The sequence below is a fragment of the Mercenaria mercenaria genome, chromosome 16 (assembly GCF_021730395.1).
Source record: "Mercenaria mercenaria strain notata chromosome 16, MADL_Memer_1, whole genome shotgun sequence".
Lineage (NCBI taxonomy): Eukaryota > Metazoa > Mollusca > Bivalvia > Venerida > Veneridae > Mercenaria > Mercenaria mercenaria.
The window spans coordinates 24,835,398-24,850,780 of record NC_069376.1 but is presented as its reverse complement, the minus strand read 5'-3'; the positions used below and the strand labels follow the sequence as shown (position 1 = coordinate 24,850,780).

The window sequence follows — 15,383 nt, the reverse complement described above, 5'->3', positions numbered from 1 at the left end:
TCACACCTTGGTTAAGTTTTTGCATGCAAGTACATACAGCCATCAATTAAAGGCATATAGCTTTGAAACTTATTTTTTCTTTTTCTAGGTCAATTACCAACCTCTCTGGGTCAAGTCCCATAACTCTGACATGTATTTTGAGCAAATTATGCCCTCTTTTGGACTTAGAAAATTTTGGTTAAAGTTTTACATGCAAGTTACTATCTCCAAAACTAATGCAGATATTGATTTGAAACTTCACCTGTGTCTTCGGGGTTATAAAACTAGTTGATAGCAGCAAGTCCCATAACTCTGACCTTCATTTTGGCCAAATTATGCCCCCTTTTGGACTTAGCAAATTCTGGTTAAAGTTTTGCGTGCAAGTACATACAGCTATTTCTAAAAGGCATATAGATTTGAAACTTATTTTTTTTTTTCTAGATCAATTACCAACCTCACTGGGTCAAGACCCATAACTCTGACATGTATTTTGAGCAAATTTTGCCCCCTTTTAGACTTAGAAAATTTTGGTTAAAGTTTTACATGCAAGTTACTATCTCCAAAACTAATGCAGATATTGATTTGAAACTTCACCTGTGTCTTCGGGGTTATAAAACTAGTTGATAGCAGCAAGTCCCATAACTCTGACCTTCATTTTGGCCAAATTATGCCCCCTTTTGGACTTAGCAAATTCTGGTTAAAGTTTTGCGTGCAAGTACATACAGCTATTTCTAAAAGGCATATAGATTTGAAACTTATTTTTTTTTTTCTAGATCAATAACCAACCTCACTGGGTCAAGACCCATAACTCTGACATGTATTTTGAGCAAATTTTGCCCCCTTTTAGACTTAGAAAATTTTGGTTAAAGTTTTGCATGCAAGTTATTATCTCCAAAACTAATGCAGATATTGATTTGAAACTTCACCTGTGTCTTCGGGGTTATAAAACTAGTTAATAGCAGCAAGTCCCATAACTCTGACCTTCATTTTGGCCAAATTATGCCCCCTTTTGGACTTAGCAAATTCTGGTTAAAGTTTTGCGTGCAAGTACATACAGCTATTTCTAAAAGGCATATAGATTTGAAACTTATTTTTTCTTTTTCTAGATCAATTTCTAACCTCACTGGATCAAGTCCCATAACTCTGGCATGTATTTTGGGCAAATTATGCCCCCTTTTGGACTTTGAAAATTCTGGTTAAAATTTTACATGCAAGTTTCTATCTCCAAAACTAATGCAGATATTGAATTTAAACTTCACATGTGCCTTCGAGGTTATAAAACTAGTTAAGAGCAGCAAGTCCCGTAACTGATATGCATTTTGGTCAAATTATTTCCCCTTTTGAACTTAAAACTCTTTTGATATTTAACCTTTTTGGGTAATATTTTCTTGCTTCTGGGACAATATTTCGAATAGTCGAGCTTGGCTATGTTACGGACAGCTTTTGTTTGTTATTATACTATATACATACAGTCTGCATATGCAATCTTGTGCACACCTAATCTCCCGAACCCTTGCACAAAATTTAATGAAACTTCACACAAGTGATCAGTACCAATCCTACTTGTGCATGGTGCATGTTACGTTCTTTTAGATAAATATTCTGCAGAGCTATGGGACTTTGTTTTTATGCCCCCGGCATCTACTGATGTGGGAGGCATATAGGTATTGTCCTGTCCGTTCGTCTGTTCGTCCGAGCTCACATTTGCATACTTAGGTGGCTATAGGAACAATAGGTAACTGTACTTTTCTTTGATGTCATTCATTCCGTAAGGCTTTTATGTGGCTATTTTTCTCTTACGTGGCTAAAAGAACAATAGAGAGAACAAAAGAGTAGCCACATAAGTATCCATATGTAGGAACTACCGTTCTTCCGTCCATACGAGGTTAACCAAATTGGACACGTTTCGTCTATCATCAATACCCCTAACTAGAATGACTTGATACTAATGCAGATGTATCTTGTGACCATTCCTCATCCTCAGACATCACCTGACCTCATTTTGACCTTGACCTTGAACTTGACCTCATTTTGGACCTAGGCTGCTTTGTATCGACAAGGATGCCACCGGGGGCATCAAGCGTTTATTGAACGCAGCTCCTTGTTTGTTACTATACTATATACATAGAGTCTGTATACTTACAGTCCTTATAATTATGCAGTTTACTGTGTCAGTGCATGCGATGGGTACATTCATCACCTTCAGTGATAGCTCTAGTTATTTCAAACAAAATAGACAGTGAATTCTTTACTCCATTGTCAGGTATTAAATCAACAATGCATTCTTTACTGACATTTTACATAATGTCATGAAGCACTTTACTAACATTTTACAAACTTTCTGTCAGGTATCAAAATCTTACTCAATTCAAAAGCTGCTTCATGCAAATTTAAGTTAAAAAATATTGACACTTCACATACATAAACTATTACATTAATCATGTTTAAAGCAGTGTATTCATAGGGTGCAGTGTATTAGTTACTGGAACCTTTTGTTTTTATGTCTTCTTCAGTCTGCAAGTTGTCCTCCGCCAAGAGAACTAGAAAAAGGAAGATTTTGTGCAGCATTATACAGTGGAGATGGATCTTGGACAAGAGCAGAAATACTGCAGCATAAAGAAAATGTGAGTGGTTATATACCAATACAAGAATTTGTTCTTTGTTTCATATAAAATTCAGTCATTTTTGCATTTCGCTTTACTGTAGACCTATTTTCTACAAGACATCATACATTCACTTTAAGCAAATATAAGCATGAAAAGTGTTTTATTTAATGAAATAAATACATTCCTTGAGTGAAATAATGCTCCTCTACTTAACTACCATTTGACCCAGAACCTGGTGATAAGACTTACAGAGTAGATAACTCCTGTAGTTTTTAGAGTCTTTGAATCGAAGGTCATGGTCACAGGGGCCTTAACATGGAGAACCATTTCTGATCAATAACTTGAGAACCACTTGACCCAGAATGTTGAAACTTCATAGGATGATTGGACGTGCAGAGTAGATGACCTCTATTGATTTTTGGTCACTTGACCATAGGTCAAGGTCACAGGGACGAGAACATGGAAAACAGTTTCTAGCCCATAACTTCAGAGCCACTTGTCCCAGAATATTGAAACTTGATGGGAGGATTGGACAAGCTGAGTAGATGATTCCTATTGCATTTCAATCACTAAGCCAACTGTCTTTGATTTTCACTCCTGTCCCCTATTGACTAAGCTTTGGGAGAGACATTCGCTTTTCTACAAAGTTTCTTGTGAGTATTTTAACCAGCTGGCTTGCGGAAGGTTGGTGGTTCTGACTAGGTGGAAAACTTATGTCTGAAACAGTGTTCCAAGAGTTTTTTCTGCAGTAAAGTCTGAAAATTTACCATGTATCTGACATTCTGTTAATGAGACTTAAAAACAAATAGAACAAAAGGAAAATTTGATTTATTGCTGTTATATCCATTTTAGGGGACAGTGGAGCTACTGTTTGTAGATTATGGGAATGTTGAATGTGTGAAAGAAGACGACATTCGCTGGTTGTCACCGGATCTGGCTAGACATCCCTGTCAGGCAATCAACTGTAGTCTGTATGGCATACAACCATTACAGGTTTGAGACAATATTATTCACATAATTTTATTATGTTTTGGATTGATATGAAATTATGTTTTGTATATAAAAAGGTGCCTGTAAATTATATATTGTTTGTGTGTATAGCAAAGAAGATAAGAATGCTTTGAAAAGGCATAGTTTAATCATATAGATTCTGAAATTAGTTTTGTATTGATCTAAAAGCATACACATGTATTCTGTATTTAATTCATTGACAAGGACGTCAATTAAGGGGGCCCCCTTTTGTTAAGTCTCTGTGATTCATGACTTGAAATTACTTGCCTGTCACTGCAATGTGTTCGAAACCAGGCTTGAGTTGTAGAATTATTTTAGATGAGGAAGCCATCCAGCTGGCTTGCAGAAGGACAGCAATTCTACCAAGCACCACACCAGAAACTATGCACCTGGTGTCTTCTTATATCATTGACATTGAACCCAACCAAGAAAAAAAATGGGAATATATGTCTTGTCTTCTTCTCATCCTTTCTCTCTTTTCTTGTCTTATTCCTCATGTCTTTGTCTCTGAAAAAAAATATTTTTCATGATAAAAGATCTAGAGTCATAAAAAGTAATACAAGTAGTTCTTTAATGAATGGTGAAAGATCAGATTCTAGTGTTACACGGTTACAGTATTTTAAAATGTTTTATGAGCAGGGTGAGACAGATTGGGGTGACACCGCTTCTAAGCCGTTTGCAGAGCAAGTCCAGGAGCAAGCTTTACTAGCTGTCCCACAAAGTGTTTGTGGTAAGAACATTTTATTTTAACAGGTAATGTCTACAGTGTGTTATATAAATACAACATCACTTCAGGGTGGTTTTGGATCTTGTAAATTGAAGAAATAAAATGAATGTCAACTGAAAATATTTTTCAAAGGTTCAAAATTTTCATCTTTCTCTGGTGCATGCGATTTTTATTTTCTGTTGTTGAAGAAAAAACAGTTAGATGACAAATATAATAATTTAGCTAGAAAATAGTAAAATGGTGATACGAGAAATCTTTTATTTTAAGATTGGTACCAAGTTTTCCTTCATGATGTGGCATGAATCATTATTGAAAAAGAAATATGTGAGGACAATTTTTAGGCATGTGCTGACAGGATGTAACATAATAATTATCTGACTTTTATTTAATGAAAGCCCTTTCTCTATGCCCACTACTTATTTTGATGGAACAGTATGTCAAAAAAGTTGCAGAATTGAATTTCAGTACACACAAGTGCAATTCCTTTCGCTCTGACTTTTTTTACGTTTAAATTATTTTCAGATAATAAAGTAGAAGTAGTGTTATACCTGAAGTCTGACACTAATTTGAGCATTAACGAGAAACTGATACAGTCTGGTGCTGTCATGGCAACAAGAACTGATGATGATGATGACACTCTACATCCAGGTAATTCCATCTGTCAGAGTTTCAATTTACCTTTATCACATGCTATTATGCTCGTATTTTGAAAGGTCCGGTGCTTAGCTCAGATTTTTGGATCGCAGGGTGGTGAGTTTGATCCCTGGGCGGGACAATATTATCTTAAACATCAATTATTTGGTATGTTAAATATTTTATTTCTTTTCAAGTGTGTAACATTTGTCATGACATTTTGACATGTGTTGTTGAGTTAAAAAAAAGTAACTTTTTTTCAAGTTATTATCATTTCCATAAAATTTTAATTTGTTGTAAATTGTGGTAAGGTAACGTAACTCGGTTACATAAGTCTTGCCAAGTTATGGTCCTTGTTTGACTAAGAAGCTGTGGATTAGTCAAGTGCGTTGTCTTATGTACAGCTTTGTTATAATAGATATACCAAGTATGTCATACAGGCGATTTATTCCATGTTTATGTGTCCCTTGTTGAGTTTAATCTGCATTAAATTGCAATCAGGATTAGTCCTGGATGAAAATTAAACTTGTGTCATTTTACATTCATAATTAGCCCACCATCATCAGATGGTGGGCTATTCAAATCACTCTGCATCCGTGGTCCGTCGTCCTTCCGTCCGTTAACAATTTCTCGTTATCTCATCTCCTCAGAAACTACCAGGGGGATTTTGACCAAACTTTGTCAGAATGATGTATTGGTACCCTAGTTGTGTCCCCCTGAAAATCAGACTGGTTCAACAATTTTTGAATGAGTTATGGCCCTTTGTTTTGTTCTATAATTTACATAGATTTATATAGGGAAAAACTTTAAAAATCTTCTTGTTCAAAACAACAGGGCCTAGGGCTTTGATATTTGGTATGAAGCATCATCTAGTGGTCCTCTACCAAGATGTTTCAAATTATTTCCCTGGGGTCTAATATGGCCCCGCCCCAGGGGTCACATGGTTTATATAGACTTATATAGGGAAAAACTTTGAAAAACCTCTTGTCTAAAACCTCAGGGCCTAGGGCTTTGATATTTTGTATGTGACATCATCTAGTGGTCTTCTACTAAGATTATTTAAATTATCCCGTTAGGGTCAAATATGGCCCCACCCCGGGGGGTCACATGGTTCATATAGACTTATATAGGGAAAAGCTTTTAAAATCTTCTTGTCAATAACCTACAACATTCAAATTTGGACCACATGTATGGTTTTTAGTGGCAAGATGAACCTTGACATTAGTTGACCTTGATTTTGACCTAGTGACCTACTTTCACATTTCTGTAGCTACAGGCTTCAAATTTGGACTACATGTATAGTTTTGTGTACCGAAAAAAACTTTGACCTTGACATTGACCTAGTGACCTACTTTCACATTTTTGAAGGTACAGGCTTCAACTTTGGACCACATGCGTAGTTTCTTGTTCCGAAATGAAATTTGGCCTTGATTTTGACCTAGTGACCTACTTTCACATTTCTCAAGCTACAGCCTTCAAATTTGGACCACGTGCATAGTGTTGTATACCGAAACAAACTTTGACCTTGACATTGACCTAGTGACCTACTTTCTCATTTTTGAAAGAACAGGCTTCAAATTTGGACCACATGCATAGTTCTGTGTTCCGAAATAAAATTTGACCTTGATTTTGACCTAGTGACCTACTTTCACATTTCTAAAGCTACAGCCTTCAAATTTGGATCACTTGCATAGTTTTGTGTACCGAAATGAACTTTGACCTTAAGATTGACCTAGTAACCTACTTTCACATTTCTGTAGCTACTGGCTTCAAATTTAGACCACATGCATAGGATTGTGTACCGAAACAAACTTTGACCTTGACATTGACCTAGTGACCTACTTTCACATTTTTGAAGGAACAGGCTTCAAATTTGGACCACATGCATAGATTTGTGTTCTGAAATGAAATTTGACCTTGATTTTGACCTAGTGACCTACTTGCACATTTCTCAAGCTACAGCCTTCAAATTTGGACCACTTGCATAGTTTTGTGTACCGAAATAAACTTTGACCTTAAGATTGACCTAGTGACCTACTTTCAAATTTCTCAAACTACAGCCTTCAAACTTGATGCACATGCATAATTTTGTGTACAAAGAACTTTGTCCTTGAAATTGATCTAGTGACCTACTTTCACATTTCTCAAGCTACAGCTTTCAAATTTGGACCACATGCATGGACCACATGCACAGTATTGTGTACGGAAATGAAATTTGACCTTGAGCTAGTCAATAAGTCTTGAAATTTGGAACACTCAAAAATGGCACAATGGTGGGCGCCAAGATCACTCTGTGATCTCTTGTTTTTTTTATGTTTTCAGCTGACCTTGTATTACCTGAAGAAAAAGAATGGGACGTACATGTCACTTACATAAGTTCTTCAACAGAATCTGTCATGTTACGGCTGGTTGGTGAAGACTTTAGCGATAAACTGGATGGTTACCAGTCTAAATTACAAGAAGCTTTTCGAAACAGTTCACCTGAAACCCCGATTACAGAGGGCCACACATATATTGCATATGATGATGGGTTGTACCATAGGGTACGGGTGATGTCACAGGATGGAAAGAAGGTAAGGCTTTTGTCTGATGATTTCTTGACTTAGACATTGACATTGAGTGGTGCAGTTGCCATAGATCAAGAAGTTTTATAAAGTAAGGCTTTCAGGTATGCAGGATGAGATTTTCACTAAAAGTTTGGGTTGTACGAATCCTAAAACGGATTTGACCTTGGGTCAAATTTAATAAACATAACAGGATTATTATTCAGCATTTGAAGTTGTGCACCTTGGGTTTCCTTTGTGGTTTCAAAGTTTGTGTCCCATTTATTTAAAATGTGTTTGAATTAAAGTCATAAAATGTTAGAGGAATATTATATAGCATTTGAAGTTGTGTGCCTGGTGTTCTCTTTTGGATTTTACTCAGCAAGGCCAGTTATTGTCCTTCACTTAGTAATAAAGTGCTTAAAAGTTTCTGTTTCATGTATCTTAAAAAATATTTCACCTAGGACCATTAGACCATGTACAGTGACAGGAAGTGGAAGCACCTGTGTCCTATGGACTCACATCTAGTTTCAGATTTGGTGTTATTTCCTAGACCATTGTGATATTACATTGTAGATTGTAAAATATATGTTTTGTGTTTTGTTTATTTCAGATTCAGTGTTATTTCTTGGACCATGGTGATACAGATGAGTTAATACCTGAACAATTGCATCCAATAGATCCACAGATAAATAAGATGTTGCCCTTTCAGGTGAAATATACAGTTCCCTCCAGATATATTTGTTTAGGCAGTATGCTGTTTATAGGTCGTTTGAACCAGCTTCATGATATGTTATTATATAGATGTGTGGTCTAGCATCCAAAGTTTTATTGAAACATTCTCAACTCCTAACCTTCTTGCCAAAATTACACCAGACTTGGTCTGAAGCATCCTGGCATAGGCTTTTTTTCATGATTGGTTTGTTTAAATGTTTCCACTTGACTGTGTTTAGTGGCAAACAGAGCTAGAAGAAAAAAATCTCTTAAAACAACTTCTCAAGAACAGCTGGATAGATCTTACCAAACTTAATTGGTAGCATTCTTGGATGGATCTTTCTTAAGCTGTTGTTCAAGTGGTTCCACTTGTCTGAATTTAGGGGTTTTGTGGATGGACCTTTGTGTAGTTTCTTCAGATGATTTGCTGAATTGCTCTTAAGAGGCCACTGAGCTAAAATAGAATAAAAACTTGAGTCATTCTAATGAATTGCTTGGTTGATGTAAATGAAACAAGATCAGAAGCAATATCTAAAGGTCAAGGTATTCTACATGTGAGTTACTAAATAGGCCAGTTCTCGACTTAAAGGGTGTGTTACATGTTGCGATTGCCAAATACAGTAATATAAAGTTTACCTAATTTAAAGACGGACATGCGCATTGTGTGTAAACTTTTAACTGGGCATGCCTCTTTAATCATGAGTCAGATTTACCTCTTATCACGTAACATTTGACACATATATCTGGAAAAGCTAGCTTAAGATGCAGTTTTATCAAGGCATGTAGTTCTGTTTACTGTGTCAAATTAAAGAAGCTTAGTATATCAGTAATATCCTGTCAGAGTATATGGTTGAAACAAATCAGAAATTAGTTCTTTATTATTTTTTTTTGCATATAAATAAAATATATCATACAATTGGTTTACACTTAAGCCGCAAGGAAACTGTTTTTTTAATACAATCAATTTATTGACATATGTTATTGTTCTTCCACAGGCTGTTGAAGTGTGTTTATATGGCTTAGATGAAGTGTGTACAAATATCACTGCTTTGGAGAAAATATGTGACCTTGCCCTTGGAAAACCCTGTGTGGCAGAGGTTGTTGACAGGTAACTTTTGACCCCAAAACCCCTTATGAAATGTTTTCCAGTAGTAAAGATAAGTTACAGTCTTTGCTTAACTTTAACATGAAAATTAATGCCCTATGAATATTAACGATTTAACAATACAGTGAAACCAGTATTTCTGATGGGGACTTATGTTTAAGAAATAATATATCTCATTCTGTGATTTGTCGCTGAATAAAATCAATGTTTGGATTTCAGATGCGAAGGAATTATATCACGAGGGTGGAGCCCGAGTGATATAATAATATGCATCTGATGACAGTGACTTCATTTAAGAGAAAATCACTAAATGAGATTTATTATTTCAATTCTAACACGTTACTAAAGATTTTTTAGTACATCCTTGACGCCAGCCATTAAGTATATATGCCAGTTTTCTGTTGGTTTCTTTTCTTCGTGCCACTACGCCATTTAATGCTTTGATGTAATAATTGTGATGTCAGAAAAATGAATAGTTGTATATTAACACACAATTTTCAGCCTTCTTTGTTTATAGGGTCGTGTTAGAATTGTTGATTAGGAGTTGGGTCAAATCCTGAAATTTCAAGCTCATGGAATGATACAATTTTATTGTATAATTACTGCCATGATACCTTATTATGATAGGAAGTTCAGATAAATTTTATAAACGTTGAACGGTAGATAATCATGAAATTGCATATTTCTCTTTAAACGTAAGAGATTGTATAAGCTATTCTCTTTTTTTACTTTTCCTTCAGAGAAGGCCGACCAAGTGTAATTTTGTACGACACTTCAGGAGATAGCGACATTAATATTAACGAGACAATTCTACGCACAATAGAGGCTGAAGGAGGCGGCATTGGTTCACCAAGAACTGAATCACCAAGTCCGGGAAATTCTGCTTCGTCAACTCCCCAGCGAGTACTTTCACCTGTTCCGAGGTCGGGAATTACCACAGAAGACTTAAACTCAGTGGAAAAACTCGACACTAATTCCAATCCTATTACACAAACTGCTCAGCAAATTGGCCTTTCCAAAGAGGCTTCTAGTTTGACTCCCGCAGTGAATACTTATAATTCTGTGAATGAATCCACTCCTAGTCAACAACTTTCACCAAATATTTCACAAAATTTGGAATTATCTGTGAGTTCAGACACTAGTGTAAACTCTGATATTTCTATGAAATCGAAATCTGGTGAGTTACTAGATAATGCACAAAATGTGAGTCGACCTATTTTAGGTCGGAGTCCAAGTGGTAAAGACAAAGTGGAAACAAACGATAATGAATATATACCAAAGCCATTCCAGATTCCTGAAGTTGGGGAATATCTTGATGTTCATATTAACTTCGTGCATGATCCTTCCAATTTTGTTGTAAGTAATCGTAATTTTCTAGTCTAGATTGTAACAGATTTGCACATACGTTTTCCAAGATTATTTAGTTATTAATGTTTTTCTTTTACACAGTGTTTGTACCTAACTTTGTTGACCAAGTTGCCCACAGGGAAAGTTGGACTTTACAAAGTTTAGTTTATATCAATTTATTTTAGCTTGATGGATAACCAAAAGCTCAAAGCTTACTGTGAAATCATTTAAATTCGCTGGCATGAAATTTCGCGCAAACGTGAAGAAAGACTCTTTCGCGCGGGCTTTAATTCGCGCATTTTCAGTTTTAGCAATGAAAAATATAATAAAAATATAATAATAGCGCGGTCTTAAATTCGCGCATCGGTCCTAGCGCGAAATACGCGAAAATTCGTCCTACGCAAATAAAAATGATTTCACAGTATTTTACTTACTCTAAAGTCATTTTCCTGGAAAGGCCTACACTGGAATCATATGAGAAGGCATGATCTTGATCCCATCTAAAGCAACTGTCTCCATAACCACTAGGCCACGGCTCCCCTTAAACTTAATTTTACAAACTTAAGTCTGATTTAAACTTGCTTTTATTTATAACTTTTACATACTAGTATATTAAAGTTTATTAAGTTATTTCGTTAAATACTTTCCAGAATTTACTTTTAACAACTGTCAGTGTCTGATTAACCATAATGACATGAATATGTAGTTGCAACTTCCCATAGTAGCTTACCATCTGTCAAGATTGTTTAGAATATTCTGATTAATCAAACTCATTGGCACCAGGGGTGCTAGCTCGATTCATGGATTTGCCCATCCCATTATGTCATTCATTTTGCCGAAAATGATTATTTCATTTCTTAATTATCTGTATATAGTGAATACGTCAAAAACAAACTATTAGTCCCATTTTGTAATAATTTGACAGAAAATTACCATGGGTGACTCTTTTCAAAATATTTTGATTTGGCAAAAAAAAACATGGCTGCCAGCACAAAAATAGAAAAAATATTCAAATGCAATCTCCTTATAAACCACTGGTCTGATTTTGAAATGATTTCACAAATTGTTAAAAGCCACCTTGATTGAAAAAAAAACAACATGGCTGCCAAGAGTAGTCTGGATCTGTATGGAAATCTTTGAAAATCTTCTCAGAAACATTGCAAAGTTTCATTGCAACATGTAATAGGTCATCATTTAAGAAATAATATATAGGAGAAACATATTTTGCTCATATTTTGATATATATAAACACATCTAAGAGGTTATTTACCTGCAGAGTAATTTCACTTTTGGCACAGCCTAGGTGAATTATTTTATGTGACATTACTACATTGGAGTTTTTAAATTATACAGGTATGTAAGCTATTGATTCTGCAATGTATATTATTTTGATTCTAATATATGTCTTGTATATAAAATAGAGGATGAAATTGGGAAGCTCTGTTTATTGCTGCATGTATTGTATAGCGACAAATGATATGTTTACGTAACATCAAGGCAACCATGTCTTGATAATACTAAAGCGCAGCAAAGGTGTTACATGCCCCATGTATTAATTTAGGAATGCGTTATCTAATAAATAATTCGGCATGTCTAATGATCAATTCAGAGTGTGCCATTTAAGTGTAACAACTCTTGTAATATACTCTATAAAATTTTGATTCTAAAACTTTTTTTATATAAAAACAGTAGATCAAATATGGTAGCATTCTATATCAGTATTATATGTGATATGACATCAGTATTGCCATGTTTTAATGAAAATAAACAAGATTTTTTTCATAGTATAAGAACCCTGTTTCTAGAAAAGTGAAAAATCAAGTTACATCATTATAATATATGTCATGGCTTTACATTTTTTCAGTGCATTCCGTATGGTGAGATGAACCGCTTGAACCAGTTACTGGTGGACATGATGGACTTTTACAGTGTGCCATTACAATCTGTAAGTATATGAGTGGTCTTAAAAACATTTGTACAAGATACAGTTGAACCTGCCTGAGCGGTCACCTCTACTAAGCAGCCACCTGATTTTAGCAGCCATATTATTGTGCTCCCTTGGCTGGCTGCTTTACATCATAAAAACAAGGGCCTGAAAGACAAATGATTGTAAATGATATGTTTTGTTTTTATTCCCCCAGAAGGTAGGCATATTAAAATCGCACTGTCCGTCCATCCGTGAGTGCATGCGTGTGTGTGTGTGCGTCCAGTAAATTCTTGTGTGGGCTGTAACTCTTCCATTCATAAAGGGATTTCGAAATAACTTGGCATAAATGTTCACCATAATGAGACAATGTGTCATGCGCAAGACCCAGATCTCTAGCTCCAAGGTCAAGGTCACACTTACCGGTCAGAGGTTAACATGGTCCGTTTCGTGTCCGGTCCATAAATCTGCCATCCACGAAGGGATTTTGAAACAACTTTGCATAAATGTTTACCATAATGTAACGACATGTCATGCACAAGACCCAGACCCCTAGCTCTAAGGTCAAGGTCACACTTAGAAGTTAAAGGTTAACTGGGTATGTTTCGAGTCCAGGCCATAACTCTCCCAGGCCTCCTAGTGAAACCTTTAAAACCTTTGAAAACCTTTAATTTCAGAGCAAACCTTTAAATCTTCTGAAAAAACCTTTAAAACGGCCAAATAGCCTGTAATTTTCACTCAAAACCTATATTTTTGTTCAGACTGCTTGCCGTACCAGTTTAAAGCAAGTAATGGTTATACTACTGTATTTCTTCCCCCCTTTTAAGTGTTGTTATTAGGATACTGCTTGTGTATCTTTCATCTTGAGTTTTTAGCTCACCTGTCACATAGTGACAAGGTGAGCTTTTGTGATCACGCAGCGTCCGTCGTCCGTCCGTCAGTCCGTGCGTGCGTGCGTCCGTAAACTTTTGCTTGTGACCACTCTAGAGGTCACATTTTTTGTGGGATCTTTATGAAAGTTGGTCAGAATGTTCATCTTGATGATATCTAGGTCAAGTTCGAAACTGGGTCACGTGCCTTCAAAAACTAGGTCAGTAGGTCTAAAAATAGAAAAACCTTGTGACCTCTCTAGAGGCCATATATTTCAAAAGATCTTCATGAAAATTGGTCAGAATGTTCAACTTGATGATATCTAGGTCAAGTTCGAAACTGGGTCACGTGCCTTCAAAAACTAGGTCAGTAGGTCTAAAAATAGAAAAACCTTGTGACCTCTCTAGAGGCCATATATTTCACAAGATCTTCATGAAAATTGGTCAGAACGTTCATCTTGATGATATCTAGGTCAAGTTTGAAACTGGGTCACGTGCCATCAAAAACTAGGTCAGTAGGTCAAATAATAGAAAAACCTTGTGACCTCTCTAAAGGCCACATTTTTCATGGGATCTTTATGAAAGTTGGTCTGAATGTTTATCTTGATGATATCTAGGTCAAGTTCGAAACTGGGTCACGTGCGGTCAAAAACTAGGTCAGTAGGTCTACAAATAGAAAAACCTTGTGACCTCTCTAGAGGCCATATATTTCACAAGATCTTCATGAAAATTGGTCAGAATGTTCACCTTGATGATTTCTAGGTCAAGTTCGAAAGTGGGTCACGTGCCATCAAAAACTAGGTCAGTAGGTCAAATAATAGAAAAACCTTGTGACCTCTCTAGAGGCCATATTTTTCATGGGATCTGTATGAAAGTTGGTCTGAATGTTCATCTTGATGATATCTAGGTCAGTTTCGAAAGTGGGTCACGTGCCGTAAAAAGCTAGGTCAGTAGGTCAAACAATAGAAAAACCTTGTGACCTCTCTAGAGGTCATATTTTTCATGGGATCTGTATGAAAGTTGGTCTGAATGTTCATCTTGATGATATCTAGGGGTCATGTGCGGTCAAAAACTAGGTCAGTAGGTCTAAAAATAGGAAAACCTTGTGACCTCTCTAGAGGCCATACTTGTGAATGGATCTCCATAAAAATTGGTCAGAATGTTCACCTTGATGATATCTAGGTCAAGTTTGAAACTGGGTCACGTGCCTAAAAAAACTAGGTCAGTAGGTCAAATAATAAAAAAACCTTGTGACCTCTCTAGAGGCCATACTTTTCATGGGATCTGTATGAAAATTGGTCTGAATATTCATCTTAATGATATCTAGATCAAGTATGAAACTGGGTCAACTGCGGTCAAAAACTAGGTCAGTAGGTCTAAAATTATTAAAATCTTTTGACCTCTCTAGAGGCCATATTTTTCAATGGATCTTCATGAAAATTGATCTGAATGTTCACCTTTATGATATCTAGGTCAGTTTCGAAACTGTGTCACGTGCGGTCAAAAACTAGGCCAGTAGGTATAAAAATAGAAAAACCTTGTGACCTCTCTAGAGGCCATATTTTTCATGAGATCATCATGAAAATTAGTGAGAATGTTCACCTTGATGATATCTAGGTAAAATTCAAAACAGGGTCACGTACCTTCAAAAACTAGGTCAATAGGTCAAATAATAGAAGAAACTTGTGACCTCTCTAGAGACCATATTTTTCAATGGATCTTCATGAAAATTGGTCAGAATTTTTATCTTGATAATATTTAGGTCAAGTTCAAAACTGGGTCACATGAGCTCAAAAACTAGGTCACTATGTCAAATAATAGAAAAAACGATGTCATACTCAAAACTGGGTCATGTGGGAAGAGGTGAGCGATTCAGGACCATCATGGTCCTCTTCTTCAGAATGCTGTTGTGTTCACCAGACCAC

General features: G+C 36.0%; 1 protein-coding gene across 5 annotated transcripts in view; it reads left to right on the top strand.

Moving 5' to 3' along the window:
- LOC123541031 (tudor domain-containing protein 7B-like) overlaps positions 1-15,383 on the top strand; it is a 68,275-nt gene that overhangs the window by 34,879 nt on the left and 18,013 nt on the right. For all 5 annotated transcript variants that reach the window (XM_045326380.2, XM_045326382.2, XM_045326379.2 and 2 more), the window contains 9 exons: positions 2,493-2,603; positions 3,438-3,578; positions 4,236-4,326; positions 4,846-4,971; positions 7,279-7,529; positions 8,113-8,211; positions 9,209-9,321; positions 10,059-10,674; positions 12,530-12,610. In XM_045326380.2, the coding sequence (XP_045182315.2) occupies positions 2,493-2,603; positions 3,438-3,578; positions 4,236-4,326; positions 4,846-4,971; positions 7,279-7,529; positions 8,113-8,211; positions 9,209-9,321; positions 10,059-10,674; positions 12,530-12,610 (1,629 nt within the window). The remainder of the gene's footprint in view (positions 1-2,492; positions 2,604-3,437; positions 3,579-4,235; positions 4,327-4,845; positions 4,972-7,278; positions 7,530-8,112; positions 8,212-9,208; positions 9,322-10,058; positions 10,675-12,529; positions 12,611-15,383) is intronic.